This window comes from Mastacembelus armatus, chromosome 21, assembly GCF_900324485.2.
Source record: "Mastacembelus armatus chromosome 21, fMasArm1.2, whole genome shotgun sequence".
Taxonomy (NCBI): Eukaryota; Metazoa; Chordata; class Actinopteri; order Synbranchiformes; family Mastacembelidae; genus Mastacembelus; species Mastacembelus armatus.
The window spans coordinates 16,806,127-16,824,135 of NC_046653.1; the positions used below are offsets into that span (position 1 = coordinate 16,806,127).

General features: G+C 41.5%; 1 protein-coding gene across 8 annotated transcripts in view; it reads left to right on the forward strand.

The window, feature by feature from the left end:
- The window catches only part of myo16 (myosin XVI), an 84,650-nt gene that overhangs the window by 56,160 nt on the left and 10,481 nt on the right, over nucleotides 1-18,009 (forward strand). For all 8 annotated transcript variants that reach the window (XR_003294916.1, XM_026294616.1, XM_026294615.1 and 5 more), the window contains 12 exons: nucleotides 295-447; nucleotides 756-956; nucleotides 2,298-2,373; nucleotides 3,371-3,567; nucleotides 4,363-4,443; nucleotides 5,661-5,866; nucleotides 10,424-10,526; nucleotides 11,193-11,289; nucleotides 11,399-11,672; nucleotides 13,461-13,843; nucleotides 13,955-15,190; nucleotides 17,519-17,671. Coding sequence is in view for 7 of the 8 variants with exons in the window: in XM_026294616.1 (XP_026150401.1) it covers nucleotides 295-447; nucleotides 756-956; nucleotides 2,298-2,373; nucleotides 3,371-3,567; nucleotides 4,363-4,443; nucleotides 5,661-5,866; nucleotides 10,424-10,526; nucleotides 11,193-11,289; nucleotides 11,399-11,672; nucleotides 13,461-13,843; nucleotides 13,955-15,190; nucleotides 17,519-17,671 (3,160 nt within the window). In the remaining variant the exon portion in view is untranslated. The remainder of the gene's footprint in view (nucleotides 1-294; nucleotides 448-755; nucleotides 957-2,297; nucleotides 2,374-3,370; nucleotides 3,568-4,362; nucleotides 4,444-5,660; nucleotides 5,867-10,423; nucleotides 10,527-11,192; nucleotides 11,290-11,398; nucleotides 11,673-13,460; nucleotides 13,844-13,954; nucleotides 15,191-17,518; nucleotides 17,672-18,009) is intronic.

Genomic DNA, 18,009 nt, shown 5'->3' on the forward strand with positions numbered 1-18,009 from the left:
AATATTATAGTGGAATAGAAGTGAGATGTCCACTGCTGTGTACTCCATACAAGAGGTGTCTCAGTTCTCATTGTTTCAAAGTCTGGTGTGTTATGAGTTGCTGGTTCATTTATGCCACATTGACTTCACCATTGGTTGCCAGAGCAGGCTATGTTTGAAACTGTATTCATGTTTATTCATGTATTTGCCTTAAAAACATTAAGCAGCACATCTCTGACAAACTTCAGCATGTGCACTGAAGTGTGTGTTTACAGGTTCACGTGTGTGTCTAAGTGTGTGATGTGTGCATTTCAGCTGTGTGTGAACATGACCAATGAGCGGCTGAGGCAGCACGTCTCTGAGGTGTTATTCCAGCAGGAGCAGGCTGAGTGTCTGCAGGAGGGTATTCCTATGGAGACCCCTCAAACCCCTGGAAACCAGCCAGCCGTCCTAGACTTCTTTTTCCAGGTAGTGCTCATTTTGTGGTTTGGATCAGTCCTGTTTGTTCTGTCATCATTGTAAGCCTATGCTGAGCGTTGAGACAATTTTATCACTTGTTATCACACAACAGAAATGTTGTTAAAATATATGTTGTGTAAAAATAAAAATCAAACTAGAACATTATCCTAGCTGAGGGTATGTTCATATTAGCTCTATTAATCAAACAATTGAATCTGTTTGATGTCACGTGAAACTTTATGCTAGGAGAATTAAACTATACTTTCTAAACATTACTGATAAAATGCCATATGAGTATTTCTTTGTCCCTCCTCCAGAGGCCTCAGGGACTGCTGTGTGTGTTCGATGATGAGAGCCAGAGCCTGCGGCCAGCAGAGCAGTCCTTGTACAAGAGGCTGTCAGCCCAGCTGGAATCAAATCCGACTCATGGCCTCTCTCTCACCACCAAGGATGGCAACGGAAACCCACCACCCAAAGACCAGGGCCCAGCTTTTACTGTCAGCCACTATGCTGGACAGGTCTGCCTATATTACATTAAAATATTTATATCTATTTAGAGTTTGTAGGTTGTTGCTATACTTTATTTACAATATAACATGAAATCTTTATCACGATAAATCTTTATTTGAATAATCTTATCAATAAACATAGAAATTAGGTTATGCCTACAAGTAACATCTCTTTTATGTACTCGTCTTTAAGGCACTGTTTATTAAAATAGAGAATGAGTAAAAAATCAAATAAAAACATATTCGGTTTTACAACTCTCATAACTATAAAAATAATGGTGTAGATATTTATGCCTTTCATTGTCTCATTCCATCTGTAGGGCATATTAAGTACAGAGTGCTTTAGCTCTTTGCATCTAAAACACACCCCTTTCAAATGTGTGATTTAACTTCTTGGTCATCCACGCGTCATACAGTTGATGGGAACAAAATGCTTGTGTTTCCCTCTGAAGCTGCAGCTGCTTTCAGTCTGTATTTATGTTTAGCTGGCTATGACTGGCAAAGCATCTTGTTTTTACCTGTACCAGCTTTTCTGCATCCATATCCAGCCAGCTGCAACTTTCTTGCTTATGGGATTCATTGTACATTCAAGTGCAATAAAGGAGAGGCTATAACTGACAGTTTATGAATCAAACCTACCAATATTACTTAAAGGTACAATATGCAAATCTGGGCATTGAGCTAGCAGTAAAATTAGTCTCAAAATCAATCCACTCTCCTCTGCCCAGCCCTCCTTTCCCTGCTTTACTACCATCAACCCAGCCCTTCCGACATTAATCATTATGAAATTACAATAAATAATAATGTTACAAAACATCAGTCTAGCAGAAATAATTTTGAACTTCCTCCACTTGCCCAACTCTCTCCATCTCCTGAAAGCTCCTGAATCCTTGATGTGCTCTGAATTTTGTCAGGTGCTTTTCCTTTTTCTTCAAAACTATTTATTTTCTTGTCATTTTCACTGTGAATACTATCTCAGCTAATGCCAGAAACACAAGTATACAAGCTGATACTCTACACTGTTAAACTAGTAGCATGAGATGAGAAAATTGGACACAATTAGTGCCTGCTACCCACTTCTAAAATATAGTATTTGAATTTTTTACCTACTTTGTAAAACATTTTTAAGATGGATTCCTTTTTGGAAATGTCTAAACCAACTTAGTAAATCTTAGTAGAAGATGTAGAGATTTTCCATAAAAATGTTTCATATAACCTCAACTTATAGCTAAAGGAGTTCCAATTGGAGCTTTGTCAAAGATGAAGGTAACTCTAAATTGGTATATTGATGTTTTATGTTTTAAATGATGTTAAATTTATAGGTCCATGAATGATTTGTTTTTCCATCAGATTTCATATGATCTCACGGGCTCACTCACACGAAACAAGGACTCCTTTCCTCAGAATCTCTTGTTTGCAATGAAGTGTAAGTACCCAATTAATAACACACATATGACCGCATCGTGGTGTCTGAGCACACTTGAACACAAAGATTCACTCTTGTCTAAACTAGCACTACACAAAACCACTCTTTGTCTAAGTGTGGTTGTGTTTGTATTTGCACATTTTATTCCATATGCAGCAAACAGCACCGTCTGTGTGTATATTGTCTATAGAAGGTGCCAGATGTGAGCTGTTGTGGTTAGCGCAACACAGGCAGTCGTTGTATCACTGCCAATCCAGCCTTGCGTCCAGCAGCCTAATTGCTATAATTTCCATGATGAGACTAATCTTCTAAAAGCCAGCCCTTCACTCACATTTGGCTGTTATCCAGCTGTCTGACTGAGTTGATGGGTTACTGCCTTTCATCCACAAACACACACTGACACACATACAATGTGGTTTCTTCTTATGGATGTCATTTCCTCTTCAATTTAAGCCTTAAAGCTAATAGGACAGCAGAAAATATATATCTATATCCATATTCAGGAGGTGGTTATTGTTTTAAACAAAAAGACAGTAACTCTTGGAGACGTGTACAATTAAGTTCTTAAATTAGTCCTGCCTATATTTGTTTTTATTTTTTGCTTATGCCTACCTGTCATCATTGTCCATTCCAGTTGTCTCTCTCTTTCTCTCTCTCTCTCTCTCTCTCTCTCTCAGCCTTTCAAATAAGAGCCACACACCCACATTCATACACGTGTTGTTTAGCTTTCTGAATGAGCTCATTGTTGTTGTGGACTGCTCCATGTGTCGAGTGGCATGGTCCACCCCCTCTTGTTGCCCGACTGATTGTTTACATGGAGCCTAACTTTATGTGTCCTCTCCACCTTCACTCCTTCTCTGATCCCTCTTTCCTTCTTTCCTTCTGTTCACCCCACCTCTCCTTAATCTCTTCCACCCCCTTATTTCCACCAATGCTGTTGCTTCTTTTCACTCTTATTTTCCTTCCTCTCTGTGTGTATGTGTTTTGTGCCCGACAGCCAGTGAGAGTGTGTTACTGCAACAGCTCTTCCATTCCAAGCTGACTCAGACTGGTACTTTGATGCCAGCAGCCCAGAGCTGCATGGGGCTGAGGGGGCCTAAAGCTGCCTTGTTGCTCCACAGAATGCCATCAGCCTCTTATGTCACTGCCAGCTCTGTCTCCCAAAAGCCCCGGAGGTACCATGACCTGACTAAGGTACAGTAAACGGTTTACAGTGTAGTGAGTCCAGTACTTTGGTGTACAGTTGCACTGTATTTGTAGCTACACATCAACGACACATACTTGTGTATCAAGTCTTGAATTGACTTGAAGAGTCAAATATTTGCTAAAAGCACACTTAAATAGACTTAAAGAAACCCAAAGGTCAGTCATAAAGTGACACAATCACTCAGAAGCTTTTCTTTCCAGCTGGCAACAGACTGCTGGACCGATCAATAGAAAAACTGTATTTTTGGAAAAAACAATCTAATTGAGATACTTTCCATCACTGCACTATATATAAACTTCTGGGAATTTCATTTGTTTGCAGGTCCTTACAGAGTGCTAGAAAATCCACAAACACACACACACACATTGTCAAGAAAAGCCTGTGTTCATACACTTTTTTCATAACATACAATGGAAAAACACAACTGACACACTTCATAACATTATTTTTATATATTTTATTCAGCTTCTGTTCATTTTATCTGCTTTCATGTTTTGGGAAGCACATGACAAAGCACTGAGAAGTCTTGCTGGACGTGCAACTTTCTGGGGGTCCTGCTTGCTTGTCTCTGTAACTCATTAGCCTTCTAAAGCAAAGACTTACATAAGACTCCTTTCATATTTCCAATCTGTCCCATCAGACTTATATGGTAATATTAGATGAGTATTGCAGTACTGTCCTGGTGTACTGCAACACTGTAAATAAGAAAGTCATGTGACGATCTCCAATATCTCCACAGGTCTCCAATATGCTTTTTCACTGTTTTCTCTTTCTATCGTCAGATATTGAAGAAGAAAGGCTCAAGCTCCTTCCTCCAACGACTGGAGCGATGTGGGCCCATCACAGTGGCTGTCCAGCTTAGGGTAAGAACCATTTCCATCACACAGTAGTGAAAAGGCCCAAATCTGATAGTTGCAAGGTTCTTTCTGTTTGCATCTCTTCTCTATGCTACCTGTACAGACTTTTACTCAAACTATACAAAATCTAAAGAACTGCAGGTCGGGTGCCAGGACTCTAAATTTCCATTACTGTAGGTGTGCATATATACATTTTTAATATGCCTGCAAGAATGTGAATAAGATCTTAAATGCATGCAGAGATTTGATGATGAAACCTAAAGTTTTGTGTGAATGTAGATCTCATCTAAGTAAATCACTGTATACTATAAATCCTTGCACACCACATTATTTTGACTCATACACAAAACACAACTTTTGTAACAATGCAGCCAAGACAGCTCACTGAGGTTTTATAACTACATAAAGCAACAATAATTTTCCGTTAAAGGAGAACAGTTCAGCGTCTGCTGATGACGCAAGGAGGCTGAAATGTGCTCAGAGAAACACTACCTTTGGTTTGAATGAAGCCAGTGTGTTGCACAATCAGAGCTGTGGGCTTGTGGTCGACGTATCCCTCGGGGAATGGCAGGGAAGGAGAGAGTAGGCTGAAAAATGATGCTGTACCAAGCCAAACATGAAGCCCTCCACATGAATGAATGAACAATGAACAACAACCACTGTGTGCTGTGTGCACATGTTTGTGTGTGTGCATACACATGTTTGGAGGCAGGACAGCAACATAAATGCTGGTAGTGACGCGCAAAGACGAGGGGTGAGGTGTTCAGCAGTGTCCCTTAAGGGTATCCAGAACACAGACTGACGTCAGTTTGAGAAGTGCCAAAAACACAGATTTGTTTATGTGTTTGTGGATGTGTGTGTCTTTGTGACCTTGGATGGAAGATCTGTGAATTCAGGACTTGAAGAAAAAGCTCCCTCACGCTCACACACCCATAGAAAGAGCAAAAAGAGTTCTTTATGTTTTTCCTTCTCTTGAGGAGAAACACACCCCCAAAAATCAGACCACTTTGTCACAAACACAACGTGATCTCACTGCAGTCGCTGTGGCTCACAAATGAAGTTATGACATCTAAAGAAAAAAAAACATGAACTCTTCATTTCATTCTACTGTGCTTACTGTAAAGAACTTGCACAGAATTCTTCCAAGCAAGAATAAATGCCGTGATTGTAAAGTGAATGGTGAATGTTTTCAAGTGTATCTTCTGTCTTTTTTTGCTTTTCAGAACTCACTGTCAGAGGTTATCAGTAAACTGCAGGCTTGCACTCCCCACTTTGTGGAATGTGTTCGTCCCAACACCAGTGGTCAGCCAGACAGTTTTGACAGCTTCCATGTGTCTACCCAGCTGCAGTACATCGGGGTGCTTGAGATGGTGCGCATGATCCGTTATGGATACCCTGTCCGCCTGTCATTCCCAGCCTTCCTCAGCAGGTCAGTGCCAGACCATGTTGCATAATTAAGAGCGCTGCTACTGTCATACATCATTCTTTGAAGTTATTATTTTATCTCTTTATTTTGATTCATTCATCCCACGGCCTCTTCCGCTCTATCAGCTTCTTCATTAAGGGAAAGGTCTTAAGAATTATGAATTTCTCTGGTTCCCTTTCACTCACTTATCTTCATCAGTCAGATACATTACACTTCCAGCAGGTCACCGTGATCTCAGTCAGTTTATTTATTACAGGGCGAGCAGGTCGCAGTAAGCTGATCGCTTGACAGCACATTCCTTCTCTACACCTGTAAATGAAGGCATATAGCATACAGAGTCACATGCTCATATGCAGGCTGACACAGTAACATTGACAAGTCACAGCAACCTTCATTGTTAGAAGTATGGTTTAACCTTGTATGACTTTTTTAGAGTGTGATGGGAGCCCACTGCAGCTGGTGAATGTCACTATCGCATTTCCCATGTCAGCCTGACACACATTAACCAGTCAGTTGTGTATAAGGTCACTATGTCCCACACTTCAGTGTTAGTCATTATAATCCATATCACTGCTTTTCTTAACTTCAGTTCCTGGCTTCCTATTCAATTCACTTCTGGAGTCTGGGCACATTTCCCTCTACTCTGCCACACCACCTCTCCATTTTTCTCTCACCTACTCTCCTTCACAACATGTCTCCCTGTTCTTCTGATTCTGAGAACCTGAGGAATAGTGAGAGGATTTACCTCTAAGTCTGTCTCTCACTTTATCTCCCTGTTGCTCTCACTCTCTCTTTCTCATCCTCAGCCTCTATCTTTTGGCCTCTCGCTCCCTTTTGAGGATAAAAGAATTAGCACGAACATTCCTACCAGATAATAAGAGAGCACAAAGCTGGTCTCATGATGTCCCCCCAAAAGTTTCCACTACCTTGGAGTAAACATCCCCACCACACACATTAGTCTTTCTATACTTGTGAGGTCATAATGCCTACTCAGTGTCATAATGCGTTCTGTAGCCACTTACCATAACGGTAATCGAAATGTCTAACTCCAACCTTTACCCTAACACTAATCCTAACCTTAGTCCTATGACTGATTGGTAGGGCATCTACAGGAATTGGCAGAAAGATCTGGAACTCCATATAGGCAGTATTAGTAAAGTGGAAAGATGATAATGGTCTAATCAGTTAAGACAGACTGGATGAATTCATTCGACATAAATAAAATTTAAGAGAATTAGGATGAACAACACAAGGCTAATACAATATAAGAACTGTTCCTTTTACACATTGCTCGTTGAAAAAGTCATTCAGTAAGAGTCAAAGAAGTATTCCTTTGACACTCAACATGGTCATATACCACCTGGTAAAATAGACAACAAACTTGACACAAGTCAATGTTACTGGATTCGGTAATGATTTTTAAACAAATATCCTATTCCTTACTGAAAAGGTAATAAAGGTAACACTGCTTTAATCACTAATCTATTGCTGTCCAGCACTGGCTTCTGTGGATTCTCTAAGTGTGTTTGTTTTGTCTTGTGTTCGTACAAATGGACCTTTTGTGCGTGCTTTTGTCTCTGTTCTGTTGTTTATACATTAAGGCCATGCTTAATTTAAGTGGTTGTCACTCACAGTGACACCAGTCAGCCCAGCCATTCATATCTCTCTCTCCACCACCGCTTCAACACAGACAGAGCCAATGAATGAACACAGCCTTGGCCAAGGAGGGAGCTGCTGCAGAGCGGGGGTGGACAACACTGCTGTCCTCACAGAGCTCTTTTTCATTCTAACTCATTTCTATCCTTACAAGCTCTCTCCTATGAACTGCCATTTTCTCTCATGTTCCTCCTTTTGCTTTCTTCCTCATCCCCGAACCATATTTTCTGTCTTCATTTAAGTCATCTAAACTTTATTTTCTCTGAGTGTTTCTCAAATATGCACTCACACTCACTGTATGCATCCCTTTTTTGCCTTTCCTTCTTGTCCCTCCAAAACAGGCCCTGGGCCTTGACTAAGCAAAAAAGACAGACCAATAAATCAGCCATTAATCGTGAGGTTGCTATGTTCTTGTGAACACAAACACACCATTGTGTACACAAAAATACACACTTGCACACTGGAACCATACAGGCCACTTCATTAAGTCATAGTGACCGCTTGCAACGAATTACATTAGTGTCCTGGTAACCACAGTGATTTATGAGGAAATTTCATTTACCATTGCTGTTATTTGTCTTTTATGATACACTATGTGTTGTGCAACCAGGTTTATTTTGTTCCAGTGTGTAAGGTCAAATACTACCACATGCACCTTGTGCTTCTTTTTTTTTATCCCAGCCCTCCATGTGGGTTGCTTTCCTCAGTTCAACATGTGGATGAGAAAGAGGCATCTGTATTGATTGAATATGTCACAAATATAGTTCACAAGCATATAGCCCTATAGGTTATATTTCTTCTAATGGCCAGCTCTATGTAAATACACAGTTTTGTAAGCTATTGAGTTAATAACAGGACAATACTCATCATTTCTGTGTAATCACTGCAGTAAATAGTCATGGCTAAAATAAGTCAATAGGTTTTAAGGATGCAGATAGTGAAGGTGTGTCTGATGGATTGGAGCAGGTCTTAATTTCAGTTGCAGTCTACCTCACCTTTACCACCTTAGTGACACTCAGTAACAGTTTTCACTCATAGCCCTTGGGTCACAGAGAACTCTTTTAGCAGCATGAAGCCCTCCATTTAAACTCTTATCAAATGAGTTATTTTACTTCTCTGACTCCAAATGAAGCCCCCACGGGTCTTGTAAAAGCTGAGACCATCGATGGTTTTCATATCCTCATAGTGGAGGTCATGGGTTTACAGAGTTCAGTGTGTTTTATAGGCCCAGGGGGACAGTGTGTGCTGTCTGCAGGACTGGAATTACCATACAGAGAGAGGGTTAGGGAGAGTTCAGACAGACCCCACTCGTGCAAATCAAACACATCGCACATTCACATGCTCTCACATACTGGCGATTGACAACACAAGTGTTTTATGGTTGTTATGTTTTCCTCATCAGCTATGTGACATCATCATCTCGCTTTTTTCTAATAGTACGAGAGGGGTTGTAGTTATAGTGTGGTGTGTTAAAACCAAAGACAGGACTGAAAAAGTTACTGATACTAAGGCCACACACATGGCTTTTATATTTGTAATGTAATTGTAATTGTAATTTTTTTTTATATAAAGTTTTATTTCTTTTCAGCTCTTAGAGAGACACATGAGACTCTGTTGGTCTTAAAAATAAGAAATAAGAGACATAAAATAACAACTAAAGGTGAAAGCTGATATTGATTTTGGTTATTATTACATTTCTATTTTATCAAAGTAGCAGGATTTCTAATTATGGAAAACTTTTGATTTTCTATAAAATTAAATCAAAATGTATATAATAAAATACGTTTACAGTAATTTGTTATATTGCAGTGTAATTTGTAAATGACTGGATTTGTAGTGTTTGATCCAAGGTACTTTACAACTTTCTTCTCACCCATTTTATAACACACACTGTTTGCAGTGAACTACCATGTAATGTGTTAATCTGACCATCACGAACAATTTAGGGTCCAGTATCTTGCTCAAGGACACTTCAGCATGTGAAGAGGAATAACCCCTGTGATTAGTGTACAATCCTGAGCCACAGCCAGCCTATCAGAAAAAGCCTTCTTCACAAAAGAAATTTTGACATAAGGAAAAGCACAGGTATAAATAATAAAATCAATGATGATTGAATTCCATTTACCATTTCAGTTTTAGGCCTCTGCTGTTGTTCACGCTGTCACACTGTCATGGCCTACTGAGTGATGTGTGTGTCATAAATAGTGAGACCTTTGAATTTCCTACTATGACAAATAAAAACATCTGATGTGAAAAAAACATTGTTATTGTTGCCATTTCTCATAAAAATATATAATTATTAGTGAAGTGTATCCCATGTGGGCTCTGTAGGCAGTGAGGAAGATTTTTTTTCAACCAGTTGTCCATCGCAAGTAGTTATGAACAGCGTAGATATTTATAGCATTCCCACATCAGGGTTCACTGTAGAAGAAGTTGTAATATTGATTCTTGATTTTTTTGTTGCTGTTGTTCTTTTTTTTTTTGTTTCACGAAAGGTTGACTATTTTCAGTTAGGCAGGTTGCTCTTCATAAACCAGCTCATCTCTTTATATCCACATATTCAGAATTCACACGTTATATAAAAACATCTAGAGTTACATACATATAAATAGCTGTATATTTTCTGTCTGTAAATTCTCTACCATTAGATTGCCCTTATACTCTCTCCCCCACAGTCCCAAGCAAAACAAATCACTGTCTCCATCTAGTTTACCATTCATAGCAACGGTTGCCCAGGGCAACACCAAAAGGAACAGATGCTGTTTGGCTGGTCTGCTGTATGACCCCCACTGACCTTTGAACCCACTGTTTCTGAAAAGAGGCCATGTAATGTTAACTTGTCTATCTAATTTTTAGCTTTGTCTCCGCAGTTCTGATGTTTTCTGTTTTTCTTATGTGTTTCAGATATAAAGACCTTGCGGTCCCAACTTTGGGAGACAAGAAGAAATTGTCACAAGAGGAACGATGTCGCTCAGTACTGCAGCAGTCCAAACTACAAGGATGGCAGGTGTGTGCGTCCATGTCCTGTGTCTTTTTCTGCCTCCATCAATAACAAAACATTTGCCAAATGACTTAATCCCTGACCCTCTATTTGAAAGATCCCATGGAATCTTTGGCAACTCGTTCCAGCTGTCCCACCTCATCACAATTCTTCTCACACACACATTCATGCACACAGCAGCACGGACCCCTCCACCACCTTCTCTGTCCTGTCTGCCAGACTGCTGTTGTGTCTGAATCTGTGACCTTACAGGTCACTTTAGCTCCTGCCTCACACAAAACAATGGCCTGTGTTCCACACACACACACACACACACACACACCACTTAACAATTAGTGTGTGTTGGAATGAATAGTATCTGTCTGTATGTCACCCCACAGTTCTGTGCAGCTGGTATAGAGTGACCTCTGTCACCCCCCAAATGCCCCCTAAGTTCAGGATGTGAATATTGGGTCAACATGCAAACCTCCACCCTGCCCACGCTCCACACCCACCTTTTGTCACACATCACTGCTCTCCCAACTTTCAACTGAGATATCACACACATGTGAGATTTTCAACAGAGAACAGCCTCATAAGGTCTGCTGGCTACTCTGAGAGGCTGATTAAGATGGCAGTGTAGCTTTGCATATAATATCATTTTTAATCAGACTTGTTTTATTGGATGTGTAGATGGGTAGCAGTAAAGTGTTTCTGAGGTACTGGCAGGCAGAACAGCTCAACGACCGCTGCTACCAGCTTCATAAAAAGATCATCACCTGTCAGAAAGGTAATATCCAAAATGACAATAACCAACAACCAAGATGTTCTTTTAGAGTCTGTCTGTATGAATCTGATACCTTCAATGTATCGATCTTCATCTCCTCCCCATGTGTCAGTGGTGCGTGGCTGGCTGGCCAGACAGCGGATTCATCGAATGCTATCCTTACAGCAGAAGGAGGAGTGCAATGTACAGCGTTTTCTGCAGGGGGCAGAGGACATGGGACTGCGAACCTATGACCAGTTGGTCATCCAAAACGCATCTGACATTGCACGAGAAAGTGACCGCTTGCGCTGCCATGGTAACAGCCTTCTCAACACCCTTGGCAACAGCCCACCCCTTGGAGAGAGGCCTGAGCCAGTGGGCAAGGAGGAGGATCAGCCTGTCAGGAGGTAAATTACTAAACATCTTCACAACTCACATGCCTCATTCAGGCTCGCCGGAAAAGACGCATGGTGTGAATGATCAAGAAATTTGGATTTTTTTTCTCCATTTGTCACTTTATATTTCTAATACTATTTTGACCACATTGTTGCCAAATATCCATTTGATCAAAAAGTTCAATTGTTATTTGGATGATGAACTTTCACCATGCCATACTAATGCAGCCAATCAAGACTGTGGCCTCTATAGAATAGGGCTTTTATTGCTCACTACAATATAGTTCATAATGCTAAATGTGATAGCCTCATAGTGACTGTAGCATTATTTGGCCTAGAAAATAACAATCTGCAGTTACTGTCACAGGATATATGAGTATGAAGGAATCATTTGCCTTTATAGATATGTGTGTGTGGTGTGTGTGTATGCCTGGTGGTCCTCATACTGTGGGGACAAAAACCTGATTACACACTCACACTGTGGGGACTTGGCATTTCTCCCCATAATGTGAATCAATGAATTTTTAGGTAAAGACTTGGTTTAATAGAATGGTGAGTTTAAGGTTAGAGTAAAAGTAGTGGTTATAGTTATGGTTATGGTTGAGGAAGTTAATGTAAGTCAATATAAAGTCCCCACAATTATGTGTGTGTTTGTGTGTGTATGTGAGTCTTTATTCACGTGTGTGTGCATGTGCACGTGTTTGGTGATTAATTATGTCATTGGAGCCCTATAGAGTTTTAATCATATGTTTCATGATGGATAGTCAGATAATGAGCTGCCTTATCAGATTGTTTTGGCATTGTGTTGCACCTATGGAACACTATCCCTATTTTGGCCTCCCCTCATTCTAATTTAAAATTTCAAACCTGGAGAAAATCAAATAACCCTGAAGGGCAGCAAAAGAAGAGGTACAAAAAGAAGATGCACTTAGGAGCGGGCACTAAATGAAGGACCTTTATTTTGAAAAATTACTTTTCTACTTTTTTAATAATGATGGCATCATTTTACAGTGATACCTGATGTGTGACTTATGCATTTCAGCCTGCAAATATACACTATATATATATATATATTATAGTAACATTTGAGTATTAACATTAGACTAAAGCAATATACTCAAGAAATGAAAAGGAACCTAACACACACATGATTTCTGTATCCATGTGCATGTAACATCTGCTGCTGGGACAGGAAAGAGGATCACAGGGTGGCCTCTGACAGGAGGAGGAGTGTCAGTATTCAGACTGGGACAAGAGTTACAGTTGCTGTTTTGTAGAAGGGACTTAATAGGCATATACACACTTTTGCACACTTAACACACATTAAACACATTCACCCAAACCCTCTCCAGGTTTTTAAAATACCTTCCCCCATATCCTACACACATGCCTGCCCACCCCCTGCCTGATCCAACAGATGGCTCACCCAGATTAGCAAAGGAAATATCAAATTGGATGTTATCAAATTACTGCAGGGAGATTAGATTTAAAGTATAATCTCTTTGCTCTTTATCCTTCAATTGGCCTCCTTAGCTCATATTTGTGGAATGACCATTGAAGCAGGCATACAATGAGTGTGAGTATACTGGAGATGTAAATTATGTAATTAACTTAAGAAGGGTCCATATATAAGGGAAAAAAGTTGTACCTGAGGCTAAAGCTATTATGCTTCATTTGTGAAAAACATTAATGCACAAATGGTGGTAATAATATAAATGATCAAACATAACAAAATCTAAAAGTTTAATTTAAACTTAAATTTTGGTATTCCTTATACTTTGTTATCCCTTATCTTTGTAGGATTGTGGAGAAAAGTGGGAAAGTCTATGAGACCCCTGTCAGTGGGGGAAGTCGAGTTATTCGCCACTTTCGGTCTAGCTCAGTACCCATCCCTCTCGTCATGGAGAACATAGTCCATTCCTCTGCCAGTCCACCCATCAAACCATCCCTGCAGCAGGTAGCTTATACCAACGAGGACAGGGCAGGTGGGGGAGGTCTTTCCTCTCCTCGGAAGCAACCTCCTCCCAAACCAAAGAGGGACCCCAACACCCGCCTGAGTGCATCTTATGAAGCAGTTAGTGCAGGGTTAATGATGGCTGCCAAAGAGAGTCCCACTCCAGAGGGCTGCGGTTCACCAGCGGGAAGCCCCCCTAAATCCCAGCTGTCCCCTACAGACCCTGCAGGTACGTCACCTACACTCTTGTTTTAACGATATAACAGATGGGGGTTTTGTGCCTTAATGCTATTGCCTAATTCTCTTTATTTAATGGCTTTTTTAACAATAATTTCCTCAGCCTTGTCCAAGCCCCGCCCCCACAGTGATGACTACACAACGATGAGGAAGGTGCCACCCCCGAAACCTAAGCGCAGTCCCAACACTAAGCTGACAGGCTCGTATGAGGAGATCAATGCTGTAGCACCCCATCTCCACCAGCTGAGGCCCACTGATGTAAAGCTAGCCTTGCTGTCCCGTGCTGGAGGATTTGGTGGTTTGATGCAGAAAGCTGCCTCCATAGATGCTCCTCAAGGGTTAGCACTGAGCCTGTACCAGAGCCATGATGATGAGGATGTGTACATAGAGATGTTGGGCTCCCAGCCAAGGGCTCGGAGTCTCCAAGAGCCCCCTGATAGCCCAGAGCAGGCTGACTCTGAAGCTGTCTATGAGGAGATGAAGTACTTCCCTTCTGAAGATCCTGGACCTCCTGCTATGGTTAACAAGGCAGCAAAACTAGATGCTCTAGGCTTGGGCCTGGTGGGACTAGGGTCATCTCCTCCTAAGAGCGGGGATAACAAACGAATGGCAGCAGGGGTGGCTGCTGCTACGGACATTTCTCACTCGCAGAGCATGTCCAACAGTAGCACTCCCAAAACTCAGCATGGAAAAGAGGGCAGCTGTGACATCCCTGCTCCATTCCCCAACTTGCTCCCCCACCGTCCACCTCTCCTAGTGTTTCCCCCCTCCCCTGTCACCTGCTCTCCTGCTTCAGATGAGTCACCGCTGACCCCTCTAGAGGTAAAAAAGCTTCCAGTATTTGAGACAAACCTGAACTATGCCACTGCCCCAGACAGCCCCCTGTCCCCACAGTATGCCCGCCAAAGGGCTGACTCCTCCCCTAGTCTCACTGTCCTCATGCCAGAGAAGAAGTCCACACCTCCACTCACCCCTCCACCTCCTCCTCCAAGTGCCCCCCCCCCTCCTTATAGACCTCCTTCACACTTCACCTTCCCACCTGAGGCCAGCTTCCTGGCTCTGACGCGAGCAGCATCTGTCACAGGTGGCCCAGACTCTGCCAAAACGTTGTCACAAAGGTCAGGTGGTGAGCCAGTGGGGAAGCCACCTCCGTACTCTCCAGTGAAGATGTCGCGTCCTGAGCCTCGTAGAGCACACTCATGCTCCTCCTCTCCCCTGCTGTTCAACCCAGCCAATGGCAGACCCTTGACCAGCCCCCTGGATGAACTCAACACTCTGTTCAGCACTGGACGCAGCCTTATGAGGAAGTCCACATCTGGTCGCAAGATGAAAGATGGAGGTCTAATTATCACACACACACACACACACACACACACACACACACACACACACAGTTATATACATCTAAAACAGTAGCAGAGAGAAGATTGACACATTTTGGATGGTCCACTTACAGGGTTAACTTTGAACAGACTTGGCCAAACCACATTAATGTGTGTGTGTGGGGTGTTGGGAATCACCATTTGCTTTGGTGTTATTTTTCATACAGTGACCAATTCAACCTACCTGGATGTGCGTACGCAAGAATTCATACAGTTTGTTCCTTCTGTGTTCTATCTACTGTGATAATTTTATGAAGTCTCAGCCTGCTCTGTGCCAGATAATGTATTGGATACTCAGTACCCAGAAGAGTCTTGATTACCTCCTGTACAACAGGAGTAGAGTAGTACTATGCTAGGTATTGTATGTGGGCCTGTGTGTTTTGTGTTTGAGTTGTAGGGATTTGAGAGGTAACAGCACTCAACAGTCTCCTCTACATTTAGAAACTCTTTTCATCAATTTAGATGTTGTAGCCAGTCACCTGTTTTGGCCCACTTGAGGCAGCCCATTTGTTACAGTCTCTGGTGTAGTGCCCTTTGGCAGCTGCACCTGCTTTCAAACATGTTAGCTAATGAGCTAGATAGGGCAGCCATCTTAGCATAACACTACCATGTAAGTGTGATCTTGGCATGTTGGTGTGTTATAGCTCAGTGCTCAACGTGCAAAGCACATACAGATTATGTCACACTGATGCAAAGGTTGACCTTTGCAAAAAGAGGACAAATATATTTGTCACACGTAGTCAGTGAAATGGGTCATAATGGGTGCTCTGGTCAGAGGTTTGAAATCCACAGAGATTATTTATGGGGCTCTTATGAAAGTGAATTCTGCTTTAATACATCTTAAGAAAGTACAGGAATAACAGAGAAGGCAGAAGCTGTTGTTCATCTGGGTCTCTGTTTCCTCGACGTGTATTAGTTGTGGCTGGGTTAATAATACATGAGCAGTAGAATGATGAGGATGGGTATAAAATATTTAACAGCTCACTCATCTTCTGCTGAACACAGTGTGACTGCACATTACCAGCATACACAACATGCTGGACTGTTCTGTCAGAGATGAGTTTGAAAAATTGCGACCAAGTGAAAGTATTAGCTGTTGACTGTTGTCAATAATCAGTCATCTTACGAGATGCTCATATTACTGTGGAGCTGTGCCATTTGTATTAGACAGTTGTGTCATACTTCTATAATTGTAAATAAGGATAATGAAGCTGAACTCCATATAAGAGATGGTATGAGAACAAGTACGCATGATGACGCACATCCCTTGTGACGTCTTACGTTTGACTCTTCATCAGCATCTGGACCTGGACAGGAAAAGCGCTTGCATCATGGAAACAGTGTATGTGACAGGGAAACCTGGCACTGGGGGTCACAACTTTGCTGTTATTTTGAGCAGGGAAAGCAAGGCGGTTTGCTTAGATCAGAGCACAAGAGGGATGCCGATGGGCTTAACTGGATGGCCTACTTCCTCCCGGCTGTTAAATAACTAAGTGTGATATCTGACGCTGTGGGAGTGGCCAGGGTTACAGTTGCTATTCCAGACATCTACTGTATGTGAAGAGCAGCTGCCTTTTCCTGCTCCTCTTCCCCTTCTACATCCTGAGGGAGTGAGAAAACCACAGGAATGCCAGGGGAAGAGGACAGGTGGTCGTGGCAGGTTTCAGGGAATGACTGTCATACGGCAGCTCATGTCACAGCTGCAACATACAAAGATCCCAAAATCTTCATTGCACACATCTTAATGCTCACTGTGACTCATCCCTTCACATGTATGCAACCTGCACATGGACTCACTGTCTTGCTCTACCTGGCCTTTTGTCACGCTCAAACACATGCCTACCTTATGTGACCTTTAGTAGAATTTTATATTTAGGCATCTGGTGACCATGGAGGGGGCAGGAGACACACATTCTTAGTGTGGAACAGCAGCAGACAAATTCCCATTCACACTCACATACTTATAACTTGCTATAGGCTCTCATTCAGTGTGTGAGAGCATATGAGTAGCAGAGCCAAAATAAGGTCATGTGGAGTTACCTTTCAACCAGACAGAGTTGAATTAATACTTTTAAGTGGTAAAGTACAAGACAGAATTGGAGAAAAGATAACGATAACCTCAAATTAACCCAATTCTAAAATAGCAAAATGACAGTATTTTGATTTTATGCGTATCTTAATATTATGGAATAGTTAGTCTATAATCTAATCTATATTATAGTCTATAATAATTTGTACTGTATATAACATGCACTGACATGTGGTGTGTTCAATGTTCTTTCCAGGATTCAATTCTAATATTAACCTGCCAGGAAGAGAAGAATGTGGCTCTGCCCCAACCTCACCGTCCCTTCAGCTCCAGGATAGGAACGCTAACAACCACTCTCCTCACTCCTCAAGCCCTGCCCCTGTAGAGAATGGCAACCAGATATCCAACGGTAACAGACTGCCTATTGTATTTTCACATTTTGAATTAAAATCACAGATAAAAACCATACAAACATGACCCAAAGCTATTTGAAAACTAAGCATCTCAAACACTGAATAAGCTATTGAAGAATGCACACATGTATAGGTGCAAAAGAAATATCTAGTCCAAGCTTAGTACATTTTCAATGCCTTTACAAAGATCAGAGGCCCTATTAACAGATTAGTGCAACCTAAAACAAAACATGGAAATATCACACGCAAAAACAAATTTGTGATAACCTTGTACAATAGACAAATGAATTGAGTGTTTGTGGTCATCTCAAGTTGCATAATCAAAAAGTCAAAA